Here is a 21,885-nt window from a genome sequence, read left to right on the forward strand (position 1 = left end):
TTTTACCGGGCTCTGCCTGAAAGTATGCCTTCTTTTGGGAATTGTCTTCATGTTCGACTCGCTCTTTCGGACAAGTTTACATGGCTTTCTTTTCTTCTACTTTCTTGGCACTATTCTTTGTCGCTCTTCTCCGCTGGCGGGGCTATAAAGCAGATCCAGCACTGGCCCCAGCGGAGGTTCAATGTCTGCAACGATCCACCGCCAGTCTCAGTTCAGTGTGTGCACCTGAAGAGTCTGGTTCAACTGCGGATCGCCAACGAGGAGGAACACCCCAAAACCCGATACCAAGAACCCAAGCCACGCCAAGCCAAGATAAGGAAGAGCAGAGGAGCGGAAATGGAAATGGATTATCGGCTTCTACTGGTATGTCATAATTACAGGTGTGCTAACTGCGAGTCAAGTTCGTTGCCCAAGTCTTTTGTTTTGCAATAATGCCTTAGAGTTTGCGTTTGCGTTTGCGGCGATTACTGTTACTGCGCTCCGATTCTGGAGCATGCTAATGAATTAAACTAACAGTGGAGCACCGTTTCGCTTGTGGACTCTGGGATCTGGGATTCTGGCCGGGTGCCGAGCAACTTTCCCGTTAGTTGCGTGTGGCACATTTATTTCCGAGCGATGAGGCACCACACCAAGTCTAAGCTGGAATCTGGTTCTAAGCCATACTTGGCACTGGGCAGGTTCTTTCGCTTTTGTTGCTAATCCGCAATTGGGCTATCAATATTTACCTATGCAAATTGGGCCCAGTTACCTCCTTCTTGGAGGTGTTTCTTCTTCCAAATACTCTCTCGCAGGGCAAACTGGTTTTTAGCCCATTAGAAGGGGAGAAAAAAAGAACAAAAGACCTCAGGCCGCTACCGTCACTGACCCAATTTCCCTTGCCGTCAACCGTCGCCATCGCCATCGCCATCACCGTATTCAAATTGCGCTGTGAACCATGTCGCCACCATCTCCGTCACCGTCTCCGGGGCAAGAGAAATTCCACAGCATCTGCCACTGCATCCGCCCACAAAAACAATGCCCACCAGCTTGACCTGAATTCCTCGCCACTGCGTACTTTTGATTTCGTTGGTCAGCTGCCCAGAATTTCAGGGAAAGTTCCCTCAAACAATTAATGGTCAAGTGAATACGGAGAAAGATGCAAAAGTTGTTGCGTTTGTTTATCTTCCAGTCCGCCAGTCGTCACGGCTTTCGCGCTTTCGCCAAACACAAAAAATACGTCTGTACGAAAAGTATCTTATTTCTTGGGACAAAGCCGGGCCATTCATGCCGCCTCTGGTCGGGGCAATTAATTTTACGGATATGCCCTGACAGATCTTGCTTTTTGTGTCTACATCTTAGAAAATTCTTAGCTTTCTGCTGCTGGCCCACTTGGGTTTCTCCCAGCCACAGCAGCAGTCTCACTCCGCATCGGAGTACGGAGAGGAGCAGCCGCCCGAAGGCTACTACGCCTTCGTCGAGTCCCCCAATGCCGTACCCCCCAAGGTGAGACCTCCGCCGTACACCTACGTGAATGCGGACTGCAAGGAGGTGGCTGCCGGCAAGAAGTCCGCCGTTTCCGTCCACAACATCTGCGGTGACCTGAACAAGGGTCAGATACCCAAGAACCCGCTGGGTCAGAACGTTCTCGGAGAGCCCTATCCCTTGTAAGTATTTTTTGATTTCTAGGTATCCTGGATTAAAGTCTGTGTTTCCCCAACAGCGAGCTCATTCGCAACCAAACCCTGAAGTTTCTCTCAAAGACCCTCCCGGTTCTGAAGGCCGATGACACTCTGCCGAAGGTCACCCAGATCATACGAGATGATCCCGTCGAGCAGTTGGACAGCAACAACATCGATCGCCCTTATCCTTCGGGAGGGTCCACGCGAGTCCGACGCAGTCTCCCCGATGGAGTGGAGTCCAATGAGTACAGCTACTTCGATCCTGCCCTGGATGAGGAGGACCAGTCTCACCACAAGCAGAGGGAACAACGTAGAGCTGCAGAGGAACGGAAGCCACGGAAGTTCTGTGATGGCGGAGGAGTGTAAGTTTAGGATTGGAAACAACCCCTTCTAAGACCATAACATGGCTTATTCCTCCGCAGATTCTGCACCCTGTACAGGGCCATCCAGGGAGACTCGTCGTCTGCGGCCGCTCCCACAGCTGAACGGCGAGAGGAGGTGGGACCCATCCGGTACGAGGGTCCGCCGACGCCCTGTCCCGCCAAGGTGGAGTACGCCACTCCAGTGTTCGCCAAGAACTACCAAGGAGCCTGGCGCTACGTGGTGCAGATTCCCTACGAAGGATACTTCACGCAGACCGTGGAGGTCACCCGCTGCATCCAAGCCCGATGCCATTACCTGGATGGTGGCTGTCTGTCCTCGCCGCGCTGGGTCAGTCTGCTAGTGGCGGAGATCTTCTACCCCAATGCAGAGGACACAGTGCCCTCCACCTCCACCACCACGCAGGCCCCCTCGGTACAGGACTTCCAGGCCTACCAGCAGTACCTTCAGAAGCGCGCCGGTGTGGCAACTGCCTCCGACGGCACCTCCTCCGGCGCATCTGCGCCACCCACGGATGCTCACTGCGACGGGCACGACGAGCTGGGCTGCTTCCAGGTGCGCCTGTACTACGACTGGTTCCTAATTCCCGGCTCCTGCAAGTGCTGGCGTCCGGACTACTTTGCCAAGTACGTGCGCCGCAAGTCGGTGGCCGATTTGTAAGCGGAGTATCTGCTCCAGAATCTGCCGGACATTAGCCTAAGTTTATTCTATAGTTTTATGAGGAAGCGCTCATTCTAGTGATCCTGGGATGGCCCGTGGATTGCGCAGAGTTTGTGGTTCAAATGCCGATACACAATACCAAATACTTTTAACGGATACATTATATAATCTAGGCAACAAGCCCCTTTTCTCGACTGACTAAGCCCAGCGCATTTTCTGCTAATTATATATTTTTATAGAAAATAAGCTCCCTCTCCAGGGTCTTTTTAATTTACTGGTGGATTTGTATGAAGCTGAAAGAGATTCTCCAAAAGCCACAGAAACCTGTCGTGCAAGTCGGGTTTGGGAGGTGATTTTAAGGCCCAAGAGACCAGTTCTACCGTTTTCGAACCGGGAACAGAATATAGCCTAGCTGTAACCGGCCTTAGTTCCAGATCGGTTGAGTAGGGAGTTAAAGGTCCCAGGAGAAGTCCTTTCAAAAGTAAGGTCTACAAGGACATTCACCAAAAAGGATAGTTAAAAATAACCCAAGGTCCTAACCAGGGCTATAAATATGTCAAAAATAAAAGGACCTTCAAGAAAAAGGAGATAAGACACATCTGATGTTTGAGTGTCGACGGGACGTCCTTATCGACCCAAAGTGCAAAGACCCGCAGTCTTTTTTTTAATCTCCAGTACCTGCACTCGGAATATGATTGCTGAAAAAACAGCCGTTTATTTTCCGTTTATTTTTCGTTTTCCAAAATCGGGGTTTTCAATCCCACCCCAGCACTTTAGCACTTAAGTTTGTTAAAATTTGTTTGTATCCAGAAATGTTCCGCTTATGGTTCTTATTTCACACGAAATCCAAACTGCTGAGTCCGTAAAAATGGTCTCAAGTAATTCCTCCACATTTTTATGGCCTTCTCGTTCTTCAGTCTTGGAAGAGTATTGAATTTCCTTAATATATTTTTAAATAACCGTAAAATTAATGTCCAGCTCGGCCGCCTTGCGTCTTGCTGCTTACACAACCCAGTGATTTTCCGTCGGAATATTGAATAGTCTTCTAGAGCGTACTTGGGACTCCCGCTCCTCCTCTAAGAGCACAGCTAAAGATCTAGCCAGAGATCGCTAAATGGAATATAGAAAAGTGAGAATAATGTAAGGCTGATAAGCGAGGCTTAACCTACGGATTGAAAAACGGCGATCGCATCGGGTAGATTCGCTTCGGCTGCGTCGCAGAAGTATCTCCGGAATCGGTTCTGGCTGGGTGCTGACGTGGCGCACTCAAGTACTTTGCCGCCGGCTCGCTGGCAGGCTGGTACTGTGCCGCCGCCACCGCGTTGTACAGTCTGGTGCTCCAGATCTCCTTGCGGCCAGGCTCGTGGGCTGGGGGCGAGGCGCTCTTTTCCGCGGCGGGTGGTGCTTCACAATCCACTGTGGAACTTTCCGGCTCCGCAGCCTCTTTGGGCGGGGTGATGATCCCGTGGCTGTACTTCAGGTGCAGCTTGAGGAAGGACTGCCGCTTGTAGCGCCGCTTGCAGACGGTGCATTTGTACAGCTTCTGCACGTTCCTGCCAATCCGGTCCGAGGGCAGGTCCTCTATCTGGTGGAACACTCTCGAATGGTACTTCAGAGCCTGGCGGGAGCTCAGTTTCTTCCCGCACAGCTCGCACCCGAACTGTTGCTTTGTGGCGCCAGGATCGGGAGCTGCCGGTTGATCAGAGCTCTTCTTCAGTAGGTCCTTTAGTATTTGGACGACTGGGGGCTTGGGTTTCTCCACAGCATCCGACAGCGCTTCCACATCGACGGAAATCTCCTCTTCCTGAAGCTCAACAGCTTGGGGTGTCAGGATTGGCGGGTGCTCTGGTGAATGACTTGGCTCTGCGTGCATGGGCGTTGGAATCGTGTACTCCATTGGAGGTGGCACTGGAGGGAAATAGGGCTGATTGGGGAGTGGTTGCCGCAGCCACGGCGGAGGGCAGGGATGGAGGTGGTGATGGTGTGGAATGGTTGGAGCTACTCTCTCAACCATCATGTCCATGGCTCGAAGGGGGACCTGGGTAAGTACCGGCATCGGGTGTTGCATCTGTTCCTGCTGAGACGGCATCGCACAGGGAGGCAAGGTCATCGGGCCCATTGGTGGTGAGGGAGTTGGTGGAAAGGCAACTGGCAAGTGATACGGGTGTGGGTTCCGCGGGACTGACTCGTAAGGTGGCATGTAAGGCTGCGTTTTTTGGACACTCCCCGTATTCCACGCGTGGATCTCCGCCGCATGCTGGGTGAGGTGGGCCTTGAAGCTCTCTATGTCGTTAAAGGGCTGCTTGCACAAGTAGCACGGAATGCAGAGCACGAAGCCCGGCGGTGCGTTCAAGTCCTGGGCATTGCGGGCCAGGAGGTCGGTGAGCAGCGGCATCGAGGCTTCATCGCCGGGTGTCAGCGGGGGGGAAGGTATGAGCAGGTCTTGTCTTATTCGCAACATCCTCGTCTCCCGCTAGGTACTCTCCCAAAATAATCTCAATATTCCGTATCTCAAGGAAACTCTGCCTGCGGAGTCAGAAAAGAATTATTGACGATCCATATGTATCTTTAGGGGGCCTTAACTCACCAGGAAGTCAAAAATTGTGAAATAAAATCCGAGTAGGTCGCACGAACCGCTTACGCCGACGACTTCCAGCGCAATGAAACTGAAAAGTATAAGTATTTTTCTTATATACTCCGGACGCTCGACGATCCTCAGTGACCCACCCCGGCGAGGGTGAAGTAGAGACACGTTCGTTTCAGTCTCTGCTCCCGATAAGGGATGGTTGTTTATTTCTCAAATACTACGTCGGAAATTCCCGAAGTACTGAATAGATCCTGCTGCCATTAATGGCACTCGGTTTGCTTGAATTTTATAGTTTCATTCGCTGGAAAATGAATCCCCGACTGCTTTTGAGAGAAGCTTAAATGTTTTTTTAATAGGGTTCAGATCCCAGCATTTATTTTATATAATATATGAATGAAAATATATTTAAATTAGAAGTACCTTATCAGCACACTTCTTATCATTAAATAAGTCCGAGTTCGCACTGTCAACTGCTAAGCAACGTCTTTAATTGCTGAATGATTAGAACATTTTAATTCATACATTTTCATTTATTTTCATCGCCCAATAATGATCAATTTGGCACAGATTCTTAACGACTAAATATAATTTAATTAATTTTAATTAATTTAATTAAATTTAAATTTAAATATAATTTAATAATTTAATGTTGCCTGGTTTTTATTGATAATTATTGTTTGCGAAAACATTAGATCTGCCATGAAAAATTTAAAATCGGTTACGAATTTCCTAAATTATTCGCTTAAAGGATGAAAAGATTAAGATTTTGGACAAATAAGGAATTTTGAATAACGCCTTTCCATTTTTTCAAGAGGATTGAATACTGGATTTATATATTAATGTGGGTTTTGGGGGTAGTATATTCCAAAATGGCACTTTTGAGTGCAAAAGGGTAGTGTGATTGACCTATTTATCATAAAAACCCATTAATTGTTGACAAAACAGGGGTGGAGGTGACCCAATTATGAAAAGAATGATGAAACAATCATTATCCTCACGTAATATAGCTGATAATCTCCCCCCAAAAATGGTACTCAGTGTTAGTCATGTGTAGGAATTAGAGTTAGAACATAGAGTTAGTGATTGTTTCTGGGAAAAGTTGAACCACCTTATGGAGAGTGGATGTAAGGGTTGTTTTTTATGCGTAGGAATTAGTAGAATGGTGTTGAGAAATGTTTTTTATTAGGGATTAGGGAGAAAGTTGATTCAATTAGGATTTCAGGTGACAAGGCACCTCCAATCAGGTAGAAGCTTGAAGGTGTGAATGTGACTGTGACTGTATTGACCTGCTAACCAGATAATCCGACCTGTCAAAGTGTCAGAGACCCACCATTAATGTGGGAATGTTGGTTAGCACCCTAAGTTATGCTACTCAAAAATGTTCCCACATAGTACCCACGAACGAGGGGAGGATCTCGATTTCACACATATTTAACACCCCAAATGTCTCAAAATAAAACACGTTTAAAATCGGCTTCGAAATAGTTCAAATATTGTATGAAAAGTACAAACAAATGTATGAAAAGTTGAGATTTTGGCCAAAAAAACGAATTTCAAAAACGTGGTTCCCATTTTTCAATTTTGAAGTGGAAAAATATGTATTACTTCGCTAATATCGGCAGATCCACAAAGGTTATACCTTCCCGATCTTGTATCTGTGAGTAGCATCGTTTACAATCAAAACCTGGCCACAACAATTTTGACCCATTTTTCGTAATTTTTCAAAGGGGTGAAAAAAAGGGGTTTCATCGTGTATTTGGTCAAAAATTGGGCCGAAATTTTATTGTTTCATTTATCCCGACTTTTGATGCATGTTGAAGGGGATTAAAGTCCTGATTCATAAATGGTATTTCGTTTTAGGATAGGTTTCGAAATAGCTAAAATATTAACTAAAAAGTGTATCAAAACCTTCGATTTTGTCCAACAAAAAATATGAAATTCGCTGATCCAATTTGTCACTTTTCGTAATGGAAAAACATGCATAACTTGGCTAATAATAGGCAGATCCACAATTGTTATACCTTCCCGATCTTGTATCTTCGAGTGGGATCATTTTTAATCAAAACCTGGCAAAAGAATTTTTTACCCATTTTTCGAAATTTTTCAAAGGGGTAACATCATGATTTTAGCCAAAAAATGGCCCAAAATTGGTTTGTTTGATTTTCCCAACTTTTGATGCAAATCAAAGGGAATTGATGCTCTGATTCAATGATGGTACTCCGTTTTAAAATCGGTTGCTTAATAAATGAATTATTCAAAAAAAAAGTCCCAGATATTCAAAATTTCCCAGATTAAACTCTAAAAAGTTTATAAAAACACAGATGAACAATTAATTTGTTTAGTTTCTTGTTTTATTGTATAATTAATCTTTAATATTCAGTAATTGTTGAGGGTGCGGGCATTTCTCCAATTTGTTACAGGTCTAACTAAGTAAAGCTACGATTAAAATATATAAAATTAGGGGAAACTACCGATACAAACTATGCACTTATCCAATGGCCCGGTGTTTTCTTAAATATATTTACAAGTCGTGTCATAATATACATAAAAGCAGTGAACAATATTAGCATAGTAGGCACTTCTAACACTCGGCATTCGAATGCCCATGATGATAAGATACATTATCAATTTCAAATGCACTGAAAGCGGCTGCTCCCTCCATAATTTTGATTTAGCCTAGAATACCAAAACTATTTTTAAATGTACGACTAATTCGGCATTACTTTCGGAATAATGCTATGACTCGGGTGCATGTGAGAGAGTGTCTTTGCATCTATCTACAAACGGAGAAGTAGTTCGTGCTTGGGTCTGCCACGACGACCATCCGTCCGTCCGTCCAATCCCATCGATATATCCCTCCTAATAGGAACATCACAAGGAGAATCCTAGAATCCAAATGCGATTCCCCGCCTTTATCTGAGATGGCATGGTGTACTGAGGTGTACTGCATGGTGAGCATGAGTTTAAATTAAAGATGGTTTTCAGTCAGAAAAAGTTCAGCCTGCAGCGCCTCGTTGGAGCTCCAAGTGCGCAGCATAACCTCAAGGATCGGCTGGTATTAGGCAACATTCTGCTCCCGTCGCGGCGGCTGCTCCTGCTGCTGGGACGCGTCTGAAAGATAAGAGTAGAACCTATTAACTCATGTTTAGATTGGAGTTCAAAACAGAAAAAGCAATAAAAGAAACAGGGAACGACACTTTGGACGTTAAACGTTAAAGCCAATCTGATATTTTTTAGTAGAACGCACGCATAACGAGAACAAAATTTGGAGCATTCCACCTACCGGAAACTGGGGCCAAAATATATTCATGTGATACATATGTGCCACACCTGACTACGCGCTGTTATCACGTGCGTTCGCGGAGAGCAATGTCAGTGCACAGGACCAAGTAGTCGGAGTTGAAGGACTCTACGTCCTTCGGACCACTGGCCATGGCGTGTGACGATCGCCTCGCCTCCGACGATCCACTTCCGCCTGCCAAGAGCGAACAATTTAGTTTATTTATGGATGCTATTCAGGATCAGGAGGCGATGAAGTTCCCAAATCTGTGTAATGCGGACGGATGGGGGATTGCCTTACCTTGAGTAGCCCTTAGCCTGTCCTTGATAATGAAACAGGCTGTGATCAGGAAGAATATGCCGCCCAGGACTTCCACGAAGCTGGTGGAGAAGAGGGCGTACTGCAATCCTTCGAACTGGACAACATCCGAGAACTGAAATGAATAAAAACCAATTAATTCGAGGAACTATACACCTCAAGGAGGAACACATACTTCTCCTGGTTTCTTTTCCGCGATCATGGCCATGGTATCTGCCATTTTAGCGACTGCACCTTCGACCAGGCCACTTACAGCCTCGGTGGTCTCTTCTACCACCTGCGACATGCTCTCCATTTCCGTAGACAAGCCAGAATCGCCGGGATTTTTCTGCAAGTGCTTCATGATGGCCTCCGACATCTGCGAAGAAAAAGGACATTTTTACTGACTGAGTCTCTAAGGCTCCAAGGTCTACTTACCGCTCCCACCAGGTACGGGCTGCCGGCATCCCCCAGGGCATGCGAGATGAGGATCTGGAAGGCCTCAGCCGTGGAGCGACGGGTGGGAACCACCACATACTACAGAAGAGAGTTCAAAGGTTAGCTAGGAGGTCAAGGAGGGGTTCAGAGTTCAAAAGCAAAGCCAAGCTGAAGTTAGCAGCAAAACCACAAACCAATAAGTGCCAAAATCTAAATACAAATAAATTAGTGTTTTAGTGTTAAATAATTAATACTAAGCCAATAAATATTAAGCTGTTAGTGTGCGAGAGTGCTCTATAAAAATTAAAATAATACTAATTTGAAAATTGCCAAAAGCTCGCCAAAGATGGAGCCACTCAAGAATGGGGGGAACAAAGAAAACGGTACCGCGGCCTAGTAACATTCTTGGGTTCGTGTCCCCAGCGGTGGGAACAGATTCGGTGGAGGTCTGGTGGCGGGCCTGGCTGGGAACAGTTTTAGCGCTACCTTTTCAGTTTTTTATTTTTTTTTTGAGTTACAAGGCGGTCCTATCTTTAATTCTAAATTGTGGCAATTCGTTGAGGTCTAAACTGTTGGAGGCATTAATTTTTTACTGTTATAAACAAAATACCATGTGAATCAGTGGGTGGTGAGGGGCAAAGCGGTGTGATGGTGGCGGCAAGGTGGGACTTCTATTAGATAATCGGTTTTGGCCCGATTGGCCTTCTTCTGTCTCGGAGTGGCGGCTAAAAAGCGACTACAAGTGCGTCGACAAGAGTTGACAAATACGGAAAATAGTGCATGTTGCGGTGTATACATATATATATCTAATGGCCCGCCGATCTGCCAAATATAGAACGCACCACACCGAGCAACCTGTATCTGTGCGTGAGAGTATTGCGTCTGTAGGTGGGACATGGCCTTGCAGCCATTATCTGACCCGTCACGGTGTTATCTTCCATTGCATCATCATCACCAGCACCTGACGGGCTATCTGGTATACTTTTTATGGCCCAAGTGGCACGCTTTAATCCGAATCCGAATCCGAGTTAAGAAACTCCATAGGCTACTAGTCACAATAATATCTATCACCGGATGAAGGACAACACTTATGGGGTTAGAGGATGTGAGTGGATGGCAGGCATTATGTGAGGATTTTGATTATAACAGTAAAAAGTTAATTAATCTCAGTGTGTAATTACAAACGATACAAACGATTGTTGTGGTGCAAATAGTTTACAAAGCATAGAGCGGGAAATAGAGATCTACCTGGAGGTAGGTGTCTCTTGGCTTACCAGCAGGATATCCGCAACGACTGCCCAATTTAAATTTAAAGCTAACTGCCCGAAAAAGATAAGGGCGTAGGTGCCCGCGGAATTGCTGTTCACCAGCAGGCAGGCCCCGGTCAGCAGGGGAGCGCTCAGGAGCAGGCCGAAGGCGCAGATGATCGGATCGGCGGTGGGATAGCGCTTTTTCAGGAACTGCGAGAGGAACGAGCCCAACGGCACACCGATCAGGCCCGCCACCATTGTGATGACTCCGAAGTTGAACGCAACGCTGGGTGATAGAGTTTTAGGGGGAAGTTCACTTTCGGTTAGTTTTTGCCAAAAAGGTTAGAGGTCAGAGGGCAGTAGAATAGATAGAACAGGGAGTAGGAGGATAACAGCTTCCAAACGGGGTTCTCATTAGTGCGAAGTTCGAGGCTTTCGAGCGGATTGGCTTTCGTTATGGCTTGGCTTGCTGATTACTTAACGCTTCAAGGCACCATCGGGATGCTTACCAGCAGGATGTCGGCAACTATCGACCAGCACAGGTTGAGGGCCACCTGAGCTACAAACACGAAGAAGTAGCACCAGGTCTCGCTCCTCTGGGGCATCACCAGAGCGGCGAACACCATCGGCGCCGATATGATCAGTCCCGCCGCACAGATGTACGGATCGCACTTTGGATACGGGGCCCGCAGTCGTTGGGCCAGTATGGAGCCCAGCGGCACTCCAATCAAGCCGGCCAGCATCGCCACAATCCCGAACATATACGAGATGCTTTAGGAACGAATGGAAATCCAGATTTGATTCAACGGCGCTCGCTTAGTCGTTTGGGAGTGTCAGGGGGTCGATAAGGTTCAGGGTTCAGTCCCCCACCTTCACGACAGACTTGATTCTCATTTGGGAATAGGCATCTGTTGCCGTGAAAATGGGGAATCTGTTTCGGGGACTCAAACACTTACTTGTCCTGGACGAGATCCTCGTTGCCGGGCTGCATCTTCATGCCTAGGTAGATGAAGGAAGGACCCCACCATGCCAGGGCGCCTGCCACAAAGGCCACGCAGGTGAAGCCCGCCGTGGAGAGCATGAACGAGCGATTCTTCAACAGCTCGCAGATGTCCTTCTTGTAGGTGGTGGCCTCCAGGTTCTGGGATCCCTCGCTGTGTCCCCGGGGCGGGTCCTTGATGAGCAGAATCAGCACCACGGCAATGACACCCAGGATGGGGGTGACCCGCAACGCCCAGCGCCAGTTGTTGGCCAGGTGGGCTGTCTTGGAGCCGACGATGTAACTGCGGGAAAAACAGGAGTAAGGCCATCAGTAATTGGTATTAGTTGACCCGTTGCATTGGACGCCAATTGGGCGGTGCGCAAGTGGCAATCAACCCCCCAGTTGACCCGGCACTCAAATTCAATTAGAGCCACCAATTGCCACCAGCGGCATTCCAAACGAAATCCAATATCAATTGCCAGCCGGAGTCTCGTGATGCTTCTCACGCTTCTGGTACTGATTTCGCGAAGAGTCTAGCCTTTGGCCCCATTAGCATCTGCCGCCTGATAAGCGGCCAGACCGGCGATAAGACCCCATCTGCCGGACTGATCTTTGGACACTCACCCCAGGCCGGATCCCACCGGAATGGCGAAGTAGAACAGCGCCAGCATCTTGGAGCGCATGTCCGAGACGAACAGGTCGGATATGATGGTTGGGGCTATGGTGCTGTAGGAGGCCTCTCCAATGCCCACCAGCGCCCGGAAGGTGATGAACCAGCCAAAGTCCTGCATGTAGGACCCCAGTAGGGTGGTTGTGCTCCACAGGCCCACGCCCACCGCCATGATCCAGGGGCGGGAGTAGCGGTCGCCGAGGTAGCCGAAGATCGGGGCGCAGACCATGTACGAGGTGACGAAGACGGTCTGGAGCAGTCCCGCCTTGTCGTTTCCGATGTTGAAGTCATCCCGGACGTCCGTGAGCACTCCTGCGAAAAGAAGATGGTTGGAGTATTTAGTTTTTAGTTGTTTATCATTGAGGTATCAGGTTGTTAATTGCAAAAATAAACAGATCGTTGAGGGGTTTACGTAAGTCTAGTCGGAAGATGAGTGCCTGGGGGCAGGGGAGTAGCTATTATTGGCACTCTAGTGGCGAATGAATTGCGGAATCTTATCAGATATATGGCTCATCCTAGCCATCCCCCCAAGTCCATTAATTAAACCATCAATATCTATTAGAGCGGAGCCCTGACAGGAGATAGGGATGATAGCGTCCTCGATGGCCCGTTATCGGCTTCTTGTGTTACAGTTACAAAAGCTCCACAAAGCTCTCTCTCTCTCCAAAAGAGATGGAGAGAAGCCTTGCAGTCACCTTCCTACTAAATATGATCACCTTAGCACCAAATCCTCACTACTTCCTAAACATTTAATAAGCCATTAACTGACGGATATGCAAGCCACCGATTAATGGCCAAAACGACCTCCGGCGGTAACTGTTTCTCTTCCGACAAACACACCGATTCTGTCTGCAGCTCAGACCAAGCTTCGAGCTATTCTTCGTGCATTGGCCCCTGGCGAGTGTTCCCAAAAAATAAAATAAAATTAAGAAACTTGACTATTTGGGTGCTCGAGCACCAGAAAGTAAACAGAAGCCCAGAATGGGGGCCTGGCATGGGGGCATGGGGGGTAGTGGAGCACGCGGAGAGAGTGATCGGAATGCTACGCCGGCAGCGGCAGCGGCGTGGTGAGGCAACAAAAGCTCAACAGTTGGCCATAAAAAACGGGGAAAAAAAGCAAAAGAGAAACAGAGCCCAAAGAGAGAGTCTCCACAGCCCCAACCCGCCTCACTCCCCGCCACAGTCCATACCAGACGAGGCTGGAGCTGCAGTGAATCAGCGTTTGCTTTTTAATTATTCCATTTTCTGGGTCTTTTTGCTCATTTCGCTTTGAGAAATTTATCGTACGATGTTTTCGACCAATCAGCGCGTTTGTTTGACTTGCCAAGTGACGTAACGGTTGGAGGACGCCACGCGATAATGGTGTGTGTATGCAGGGTGCAGTGGAGAGCGCTAAACGCCAGAGAGCGAGAGTGCCAGAGAGTGGGAGCGAGGCGTGGGGCACACCCCAATGGGGTGGTTGTGGTGGTGGTGTGTAATCTGGTTGTTCCCCGCAAGACATTCCGATTGTTTATGGCATTCTTGGCCACAAACAGAAACAGTGGCGAAAAGCGCATATCAGTGCTTAGTACGTAGGCATCCTCTACCCCCAAGGCCCCAAGGGGAGTTCCGGCAACGTAGGCAACACATACACACACACATATACACATACACGAGAACACGCCGGTAGTTGGAGACTCAGAACCAGTTTGGCTCTCTCTCGAGAGAGAGCGGGAAATTCTACTGAAGAGTTTTTGGCACTTTCTGGGGGACTTTAGTAAACTATAACTCATTTCTACGCTTAATTACCTTTTAATCAGCCAGCCTGGAGTCCCCCAGGCTCAACAACAGTTTTGTTTATCAACAGAACTGGGGACTAGTGGTAGACTACTGCCGCCAAAACCCGCCGTCGCCATGAATGAAAAAGTGACTTTCTGTTCTCAGTTAGCCCCCCCTGCCCTGTTCTGGCCCCATCCTCTGGTCGACGGCATCTGGTGACGTTAACCTTGAAAAGTCGCGCGATCTGCAGCGTAAGCTTTTTAAAATCGGACGATGATTAAACTGAATATCTGGCAGATACTTTTCGGCCCGAAAAAAAAGCGAGGCTGCGTGTGACTTTCGCTTGGAATGCATTTGAATGCTGAGCCCAAAGAGAAACTTTCTTTTCCGAGCAGGTGGAAATCAATTGTGAAAGCAGAGCCGACAGTGAAAGAGATTCCAGATTCAGTTCCTACCCCAATGTTTTCAACAAAAACCCTTCTTCTAGCCCGGCACTGCACTTGTGCGGAGGGCGTTGACACAAAAATGCAAAATAGAACCAGTGACGTCCACCGGATTCCACAAGCCCCCGTCGAAATATTTGATAAAGATATGCAAGGCGGCGGGCTAATCACTTGCATTATACAAAGTATATGTATTAGGAGCGGCTCAGTCACTTCCGAATGAATTAAATGGTATACTAGATAGCTTATATCACTTCTGGGGAAGGTGGATCCCCTAATAGAGCCAAATATTGAAAGTAAAAAGATGTTTTGAAACAATCGGCAGAGGAAATTGTTCAGATTCTGTTTCTTGCCTGGGTGGGAGCCAAGAAAATTACGTCGGAGGCAGTGTCTCTGATACATACATATATGCATTTAGCCCACATGAGTATATTTAGACTGGCAGATCTCTGTTCCGACCAAAGTTCGCCACCAGATTGTCAACAACTGAGGCAGAAGGAGCACTGTGATTGAACCGATCCAGAGACCCAACCAAGCAAAGGGTATTGCTAAAAAAAATAGCGAGCAATCGTATGCAACAGCCGACAACCGAATTCAGCAGAGTTTGGAGGTCGCCGCTGAGGCCAGACGCGCTTTAAATTATAATTATGTGTATAAGGCGGTCAGATGTCAAACCGAGTAGCAGTAAACGTGGGATTGTGTCGAAACTACTGGTTGGGCAAGTCGACAAGGTAATCTAATCACTGCACTTTGCCAAAGGCCCTGCCAGCTCGAGAGACACGTGTTCGCATCAGCACTGCAGCGGGTGCAGTTGGTTACATGGTGGGCGGCTGCTTGTAATTGTTATCAGAACTCATTCCAGTGACTAACCTGCCACTTCCTGCTCGGGTGATCGCATATTTTGCATTCCTCCTATCAGAGGCTTATAAAATCGATTTCTAATTGAAATCTTCCAATCCCTGCCAAGGCAATCAACTGATAAGTGGCTCAAGTTCTTGGTCACACGATTGCGAAATGTTTGGGGGTGGGCTAGCCCTTATGGAGGCTCACTGCAATGATTATGGAGATTATCCCAAGCAACCCAAGGGTGGGGTGACCGTTTTTAGTGATAACTTGTTGCTCCCTGTAATCGCGCAAGTAAACAAGTTTCCATTTAATCGGTTGGGTCTGGGGGCGTTGATGAAGTGGAATGTGATACGCGAGTCACGCCGACACTCCACTTGCAGACCAAATAGTAGACGCTATCCGGCCCTAACTACTCGCTAGCTATTCAATTGAAGGCGCCCGCATACGAGATGCCCAAGAAGCTAGACTCCAATTTCCCCCATAAACTAAATAAACAAGCGAGAAGTGGCAACTTGAGCTGTAGTTTATTTTTAAGACCGAAACATACGATAAGTCGCTAATTGTCACGCGGGTGGGTCCTCTGATCGGCTAATGATCAGCTATTACCCAGCCAAGATCACCCCACGTCAGGCGCCCTGATCTTTACTTTTTTTTTTAGTTTTTTTATCACACTCTGGTGCTAGGAACTGCCTGATTGATTGCCAGCCAGAGAGTGGAAATGTCCCGGGGAAGCAGTTCCCTTTATCAGTAAATTAGCAAGCGATAAACGGTCTCTGTCTGTGCGGGTTGAATATATTTTGATCGCGTGATTCAATTTGTAATGGTTAGTCATGCCCCCCTCCGTCAGAGGAGGCGTAAACTCGCGTACGCAATCTCCACGCTTAGTTTCGAAAACAACATCTGATGCGAACGGGAAACTCTCATTGGCAGATGACTAAGCCTACAGCAATCTACTCCTCAAATGTCAACAAACATAAAGCGCTAACCGATCCTCCCAGCTGCTGTCCGACAAAGGAGCATTCAACAGGATAGCCTCAAAGCCCATTCCAGTTGGAGCACTTACCGGCGATCGTGAAACGGTCCATGTAGTTGATGAGGTTGACGAAGCAGAGTACCGACACCGCGAACCACTCAGACGCCCGAACGGCGCCCAGGTGAAGGGGCACGGCCGGATGTATAGGTAAAATAGGATCCCCCGATGGGTTTGGACGTAGGTGATGCCGCTCTTCCATGCTGTCTGAGTCTGAATGCATCAGTTGCTGCGATGAGTGTGTGGCAGGCAGTCCCATGGGGGCCAGGTTGGCGATATCCTCGCGGCTGCCGCCCCTACTGCTGCCGCCGCTACTACTGCTCTGGCTCATCGCCGGATTATCCATGGCGGCCGCGGTGGGTAGCGGCTGGTAGGATTGCTTTTGATGTTTCTGAGACATTCACCCGTTCTCTCCTCGTCTCCGCCGGTTTTTAATTCAGATTCGCGGATCTGGATCTAATAAAATCGCGTTTCGCAAAAACAAAAGTTGCAACGCGGCACACGCACACTTTGCGAAAGAAGCTTCGTTGGCAGCGTTAGTTGAGTAGCTCGGAGCACCAACTTATCTTAACAACAAATAAACACCGCCAGCCGATGAGAGATGAAAGTCAACGGCACTAATTTCTACCGCAGCGGTGCTGTTGCTCTTCTGCTACTCGATTTTCCAATTGTTTTGGCAAAAGTAGTTTTTATGGAGCTTCGTCGGCGTTGAGTGTGACCACTTGTCCTTTCGATACCGATAACATTGGGATTGTTGATTAAATACCAAAGTACAAAAATACCAAAATATTTATATCGATAACGATAACAGATACTGGACACCGAGAAAGGGACAATTTTCAAAACATTTATATTTGGATAAATATTTTAATAATTAAAGACCTAAGTTTTAGGAATGCATAATTAATAAATGATTTATGAAAATTTCAAAGAAACCACATATCGATATTTTCCCACAAAAAGCTTTTTAGCGGGCTAATTTGAATTCCTTTATTGGGGCCAATTTTAAGTTTTGAGTAAAAATCATTAATCAATATCAATTTCATCCAAGCGACCTCTTACACGATTCTTGCGTTTATGTTTTTTAGTGGGCGGCGGCAGGAAGCTCTCAAGAAACTCGATCGTATTCATGATAGTCTCAGTGCTTACGTTTCCAATGTAGTTTTTGTCAAAGTATACCACAGGCACTGGGGCCTCCGTGGAGAGCAGTTTGTCGCAGTCACATCGCTGATTCTGGATCTTAGCATCCAGGGTCTCTACATCCGCCTCGGAGCTAGTGGTGTTGGATTTGTCTAAAGATCCCCAAGATATTATTGTTAATAACGGTCTATATATTGCAATACCCACCGAAAATGGGGCGAAAACACTCCTTCACCTGGATCCACTTTGTACAAAACTGTTTGATGAAGCTGTCGTTCTGGTGAAAGAAACTGCGAGCTGCATTATCCACTCGGTACTTCATGAATCCTGGGACATACGGCCACTTTCCCTTGGCAGCGTAAAAGCAGATGATATCTGCGAATTTTGAATTTGAAAATTTTTGGAAATAATAACTGATCAAAAGTCACTCACAGGGCACATGAAAGAGGTGCAAAAAGGTGCGCTGGTGCTCGATACTGGATATGAGGTGGATGCCGCTGGCTCGGCTACTGCTCCTGGCTACCTGTTGTCCCGCGAATGGAATCTCCTCCACGCGAACATTCTTCAGATACCCATCGCCCATGGAGAGCAAAAATCCCACCAGGACAACGGGAAAAATAGCCACTTTTGTACGCAATTCCATTAATGAACTTTTCTCTCAGCCTTGCAAATTTGAACTGACCGTGGCGTCCTGCAGGACCTCCAACAATGGCGCTTTCCCTGCGATTATTGATTTAAATTGCATGCGGCGTTGACATAAATATGTCCAGTTGACAAAGGACACTTGCATGCTTCAACCTAATTTACCAGCAAATAGTCACAACAAACCATCAGATGGTAGAGTTCATTGCACTTCCACATACCTTAAAATGGGCACAGGTGTCCTAGTCCGAGGAGTTCGTGAATGCATGGGTTTTTTGCCAAAAACCATCCGACCCTCTAGCGGAATTTTTTTAAAGGTACAATATAGGTTCTCGTGAAGGCTATATCTTGGCCAATTTCCATGCGATTCTTGAGCGGAATACCTTTAACGATTTGTGGATCAATTCTCCATCATTCTGCATCGAAATCGAAAAACAAAATATTTTTTAAATTTTTTTTTTAATTTTCTGTGTTATCCCCTTCAAAACGTAGAAAGTGCATGGGGAGGACGATATGGTCCCCAGCGATAGCTATATCTTGGCCAATTTCCACCCGATTCTTGAGCGGAGTACCTTAAACGATTTGTGGATCGATTCTCCATCATTCTGCATCAAAATCTAAAAACAAAATATTTTCTACATTTTTTGTGTCATTTTCTGGGCTATCCCCTTCAAAATGTGGAAAGTGCATGGGGAGAACGATATGGTCCCCAGCGATGGCTATATCTTGGCCAATTTCCATCCGATTCTTGAGTGATACACCTTAAACGATTTGTGGCTCGATTCTCCACCATTCTGCGTCAAAACCTGAGAAAAAAATATTTTTTTAAATTTTTTTTTGAATTTTTTGGGCTATTCCTTTCAAAATGTGGAAAGTTCATGGGGAGGACGATATAAATATAAATGAATATAAAAATTTACTGTATTATTAAAAAGTTATGTTTTTGTTTCCTTACATTACATAAATATAAAACATAAGAGACAGAACTTAATATAATAATATGTATACTGTTGATGATGACTAGGAACCACTGCTGTCCTCATTGAGTATACTGGCCCAGAGCTTAACCCTGCCGATCTGAAATTCTTTGGCCACCTGGATTTCAAAACCCTTGGGGGAGTTTACGAACTCTTGGTAATCGCAAATGCCAGTTGGACGGGATTGTAGCTGTTCCCGAGTGCACTGGGTCAGGGCCTCCGAATTCCTAGGTTTTCTGTTTAAAAAAGCCGGGATTAGTTGATTTATTAACTTCATTAGAGCTACGCTCACCCGAACTTTGCAAAGTAAACAAAGTAATCCACAAAAGACTTAATCACTTTGGCTTCTGTGGAGTCTCGTTCAAAATCAGGGAAGAGTAAAGGGCTCCGGAAGAGGTAGAGCAGATCATCGCAGTGAACCACTCCGTATTTTCCAGACACATCGGCGAGAGTATAGGCCGAGGCATAGCTGAGGGGACCGCGGTAGTTGAAGCTGTACAGGAAGACAGGATTCGAGCCACGGTGGACTTCCTGACGAATGGTATTGTAGAGGGGTTGCTTAAAGCCCCGATCCGTGATTAACTGGCGGGACATGGATAACAAATTACTAGATAAGGTTATCACTAGACTCCCAGGACATCCTTACATCCATGAATCCTTGGACAGTCTCATCGTTGACCTTGTGCTGGCCCTGGAAATACTCGCCCACCAGAAGCTTCATGCCCTGCTTGAGTCTCTCCTGGTCAAGGCCAGGAGGAAACTCCATTAGCTCTTGGAGCAGTTCGTCGAAGCGGGAATTGAAGCTTTCGCGAAGTGTCTGGTTCTCATTGATGTTCACCACCCGAACAGCTCCTTCCCCCGGCACCGTGCCAAGGAGCAGGGGCAGGGCCGGGAGCCTACCATTTTTCAGCATATCCTTCGGATGATCACCCAAGAAGATCTCTCCCTCGGAAATCCCTCTCTCCACTACTGGACGGAAGTTGGTCATGTGATCGACATCCCAGTACTTGAGGCCATCGCCCGCATTCAGCAAGTCTACGGCATTTAATCGACGGAGTGCCCGGGTGAGCTTTACAGTGCTCAGATTCCTGGCATCCTTCACCCGAGCCAGCTCGGCTAGGCGACGGGCCTGCCTAAGGGGCTCATCCGTAATGGCAAAAGGCACATTGGCAGTGCCGCTCATGCTGATTACGCGGTGGAAGAGTCCTCTGGAACGAGGACTCAATAGATGCATGTGGGCCGCCACGCCTCCGGCACTCTGTCCGAAGATAGTCACACTCGAGGGGTCACCACCGAAGTAGCGAATGTTTCGCTGCACCCAGCGCAGGGCCATGTTCTGGTCCTTCAGACCAAAGTTTCCGGGCATGGCAGCATCATGGGTGGACAGGAAACCTGGTGGAGCAGTATCTTTAGCAGTTTCCCTGTCGATGACATGACAAACTTACCAAACGGGCCCAGTCTATAGGCCACTGTTACCAGTATGACCTCTCCGGAGTCCATGAAATACTCGGGTCCTGAGACACCTGGTCCGGCAGAGCCGCCGAAGAAGCCACCGCCATGAATGTAGACCATCACAGGAAGGCTAGATGGTCGGAGTCTGATCGGCCGATAGACATTCAGATACAGACAGTCTTCTTCGCCGTAAACTATGGGGGTGGGTAGCAGGTAGTTCTTCTGGATGCAGTCCGTCCTGGCCTGACTGGCATTGTAAACTCCTCGCAGCTTCGGCATCGCCTTCGGGTTCTGAAAGCCCAAAAGCTGCTGTTAGCAATCGAGGATGTCTGGTTACCGAACCCACACTGAATCGCAGCTCTCCGACAGGCGGCAGGGCGTAGGGAATGCCCATGAAGGCCTCGAACCGTTCCACCTGGTAGCCGGCGCGGATTGTGCCCTTGAGACAGCCCACACTAGGCGGGCAGACGGTGAGGGCATCCAGTGACTGGGCCTCCGAGGCCGTGGTGACAGCCGTGGTGGTGGGTCCATCGCAGTAGCAGAGCAGCAGCATCACTACCGAAATCCATGGTTGACTCATGTTGGCGGTGACTGAAATGGAGCCAATTAATTACCGGGCTAATTAATTATCGGCCTATCAAGCTGTTATTTATGCTCGTATTTTGGGGACTTCCACAGATTTATTTTGACGGGCTGATGCGGATGATGTAAACTCTATTCGGAGTTGGGCCATCTGCAGTCAGAAATATCCGAGCACTTACGCTTGGATCTGGCAAGGGAAGAACGTCTCGAAGAACCTGCCTCTTCGAAGGTCCGAATCGATCTAGCCGCGTTCGAGGGTCAGCCATTCAATTTAATCGTAAACTCCGGCCGAGGAAAAACTTCCGCCGGCTTCTCTCTCTCGCGAACACTGAGAAAAAAATATATAAAATATTAACTGGCAACCACTCGGATGACCTTAACAAATGCCAAATATTCGCACAGAATTTTATAAACTAACCAACCTTTCCGCTAAATAGAGTTATTTTATAACGAATTCGTCAGGTAGGTGTTGAATCTACACTGTAGGCCCCCAACTCTCTTCTTACGACCAGAGATCTGAGAAACGAACTGATCTCGTTAGTGGAAAATTTATTCAGAGCAGGCACGAGCGGGGTCCACACGGCGTATGCTTGATCGCAGCGGATATCAATTGATCTGGAACTGCAACTAGCCTTTTCCGATCTTGATCTCTATCTCGATTTGGATGTTAGTGAGAATCTAAATCTGGTTCCGTGTAATTTGAAACACGCGCCTGAGCGCCAGAGCAAGTAGAAAGTGTTGCCCCTGGAGCAGGGCTTGGGGGCTGACTGGGCTTGGGTGGCGTAAGTCGCCGAAGGCCTATCTTATCTGTA

General features: G+C 47.4%; 5 protein-coding genes across 11 annotated transcripts; 1 reads left to right on the top strand and 4 right to left on the bottom strand.

The window, feature by feature from the left end:
* Positions 1-145: 145 nt before the first annotated feature.
* LOC6496408 lies at positions 146-2,945 on the top strand. Its single transcript, XM_001960813.4, has 4 exons — positions 146-363; positions 1,339-1,643; positions 1,700-2,020; positions 2,081-2,945. Exons 1-4 carry the CDS (start codon positions 337-339, stop codon positions 2,697-2,699), a joined length of 1,272 nt encoding a protein of 423 aa, XP_001960849.2. The 5' UTR covers positions 146-336; the 3' UTR covers positions 2,700-2,945.
* Positions 2,946-3,389: 444 nt separating this feature from the next.
* LOC6494160 (WAS/WASL-interacting protein family member 3) lies at positions 3,390-5,597 on the bottom strand. 3 transcript variants are annotated; one of them, XR_006507274.1, is made up of 4 exons: positions 5,287-5,597; positions 3,869-5,225; positions 3,706-3,809; positions 3,390-3,638 (listed from the first exon to the last, which is right to left on the bottom strand). XR_006507274.1 is itself a non-coding variant. In XM_044715671.1 (3 exons), exons 2-3 carry the CDS (start codon positions 5,158-5,160, stop codon positions 3,788-3,790), a joined length of 1,314 nt encoding a protein of 437 aa, XP_044571606.1. In that variant the 5' UTR covers positions 5,161-5,221; positions 5,287-5,597; the 3' UTR covers positions 3,390-3,787. The 3 variants fall into 3 exon arrangements, 2 of the variants coding, with proteins under 2 accessions (XP_044571606.1, XP_001960850.1); XM_044715671.1 differs by having other exon boundaries at positions 3,390-3,809; positions 3,869-5,221; XM_001960814.4 differs by having other exon boundaries at positions 3,390-3,809.
* A 2,018-nt stretch (positions 5,598-7,615) lies between these two features.
* Positions 7,616-17,034, bottom strand: LOC6494159 (protein spinster). Of its 5 annotated transcripts, none has more exons than XM_044715673.1 (8): positions 16,314-17,034; positions 12,158-12,515; positions 11,508-11,834; positions 10,576-10,837; positions 9,302-9,400; positions 9,060-9,242; positions 8,867-8,999; positions 7,616-8,397 (listed from the first exon to the last, which is right to left on the bottom strand). In XM_044715673.1, exons 1-8 carry the CDS (start codon positions 16,678-16,680, stop codon positions 8,345-8,347), a joined length of 1,782 nt encoding a protein of 593 aa, XP_044571608.1. In that variant the 5' UTR covers positions 16,681-17,034; the 3' UTR covers positions 7,616-8,344. The 5 variants fall into 5 exon arrangements, with proteins under 5 accessions (XP_044571608.1, XP_032306168.1, XP_032306167.1 ...); XM_032450277.2 differs by lacking the exon at positions 10,576-10,837 and adding an exon at positions 11,061-11,322; XM_032450276.2 differs by lacking the exon at positions 7,616-8,397 and adding an exon at positions 8,573-8,761.
* A 212-nt stretch (positions 17,035-17,246) lies between these two features.
* Positions 17,247-18,262, bottom strand: LOC6494158. Its single transcript, XM_001960816.3, has 3 exons — positions 17,853-18,262; positions 17,628-17,795; positions 17,247-17,572 (listed from the first exon to the last, which is right to left on the bottom strand). The coding sequence occupies exons 1-3, from the start codon at positions 18,061-18,063 to the stop codon at positions 17,307-17,309; spliced, it is 645 nt and encodes a 214-aa protein (XP_001960852.1). The 5' UTR covers positions 18,064-18,262; the 3' UTR covers positions 17,247-17,306.
* A 703-nt stretch (positions 18,263-18,965) lies between these two features.
* On the bottom strand, positions 18,966-21,817 carry LOC6494157 (juvenile hormone esterase). The gene is made up of 7 exons (XM_001960817.4): positions 21,496-21,817; positions 21,253-21,401; positions 20,838-21,082; positions 20,485-20,782; positions 19,686-20,431; positions 19,332-19,621; positions 18,966-19,275 (listed from the first exon to the last, which is right to left on the bottom strand). The coding sequence occupies exons 3-7, from the start codon at positions 21,069-21,071 to the stop codon at positions 19,083-19,085; spliced, it is 1,761 nt and encodes a 586-aa protein (XP_001960853.1). The 5' UTR covers positions 21,072-21,082; positions 21,253-21,401; positions 21,496-21,817; the 3' UTR covers positions 18,966-19,082.
* Positions 21,818-21,885: the final 68 nt, after the last annotated feature.

Source organism: Drosophila ananassae, chromosome 3L, assembly GCF_017639315.1.
Source record: "Drosophila ananassae strain 14024-0371.13 chromosome 3L, ASM1763931v2, whole genome shotgun sequence".
NCBI lineage: Eukaryota > Metazoa > Arthropoda > Insecta > Diptera > Drosophilidae > Drosophila > Drosophila ananassae.

Excerpts from the sequence above, each read along its gene's own strand:
- LOC6496408 (XM_001960813.4), top strand. The coding sequence starts at position 337 with ATGGAAATGGATTATCGGCTTCTACTG. Across the intron at positions 1,644-1,699 it reads CTCGGAGAGCCCTATCCCTT|CGAGCTCATTCGCAACCAAA; the intron begins GTAAGTATTTTT and ends TTTCCCCAACAG. Across the intron at positions 2,021-2,080 it reads TTCTGTGATGGCGGAGGAGT|ATTCTGCACCCTGTACAGGG; the intron begins GTAAGTTTAGGA and ends ATTCCTCCGCAG.
- LOC6494160 (XM_044715671.1), bottom strand. The coding sequence starts at position 5,160 with ATGTTGCGAATAAGACAAGACCTGCTCATACCTTCCCCCCCGCTGACA. Across the intron at positions 3,810-3,868 it reads CGATCGCCGTTTTTCAATCC|CGATCTCTGGCTAGATCTTT; the intron begins GTAGGTTAAGCC and ends TATTCCATTTAG.
- LOC6494159 (XM_032450276.2), bottom strand. The coding sequence starts at position 16,680 with ATGTCTCAGAAACATCAAAAGCAATCCTACCAGCCGCTACCCACCGCG. Across the intron at positions 10,838-11,507 it reads GAGGATCTCGTCCAGGACAA|CGTTGCGTTCAACTTCGGAG; the intron begins GTAAGTGTTTGA and ends TCTATCACCCAG. Across the intron at positions 9,000-9,059 it reads CGGAAAAGAAACCAGGAGAA|TTCTCGGATGTTGTCCAGTT; the intron begins GTATGTGTTCCT and ends TATTCATTTCAG.
- LOC6494158 (XM_001960816.3), bottom strand. The coding sequence starts at position 18,063 with ATGGAATTGCGTACAAAAGTGGCTATTTTTCCCGTTGTCCTGGTGGGA. Across the intron at positions 17,796-17,852 it reads GCACCTCTTTCATGTGCCCT|ATATCATCTGCTTTTACGCT; the intron begins GTGAGTGACTTT and ends CAAAATTCGCAG. Across the intron at positions 17,573-17,627 it reads GTGTTTTCGCCCCATTTTCG|ACAAATCCAACACCACTAGC; the intron begins GTGGGTATTGCA and ends GGGGATCTTTAG.
- LOC6494157 (XM_001960817.4), bottom strand. The coding sequence starts at position 21,071 with ATGAGTCAACCATGGATTTCGGTAGTGATGCTGCTGCTCTGCTACTGC. Across the intron at positions 20,783-20,837 it reads TCGGAGAGCTGCGATTCAGT|AACCCGAAGGCGATGCCGAA; the intron begins GTGGGTTCGGTA and ends TTGGGCTTTCAG. Across the intron at positions 20,432-20,484 it reads CTATAGACTGGGCCCGTTTG|GTTTCCTGTCCACCCATGAT; the intron begins GTAAGTTTGTCA and ends CTGCTCCACCAG.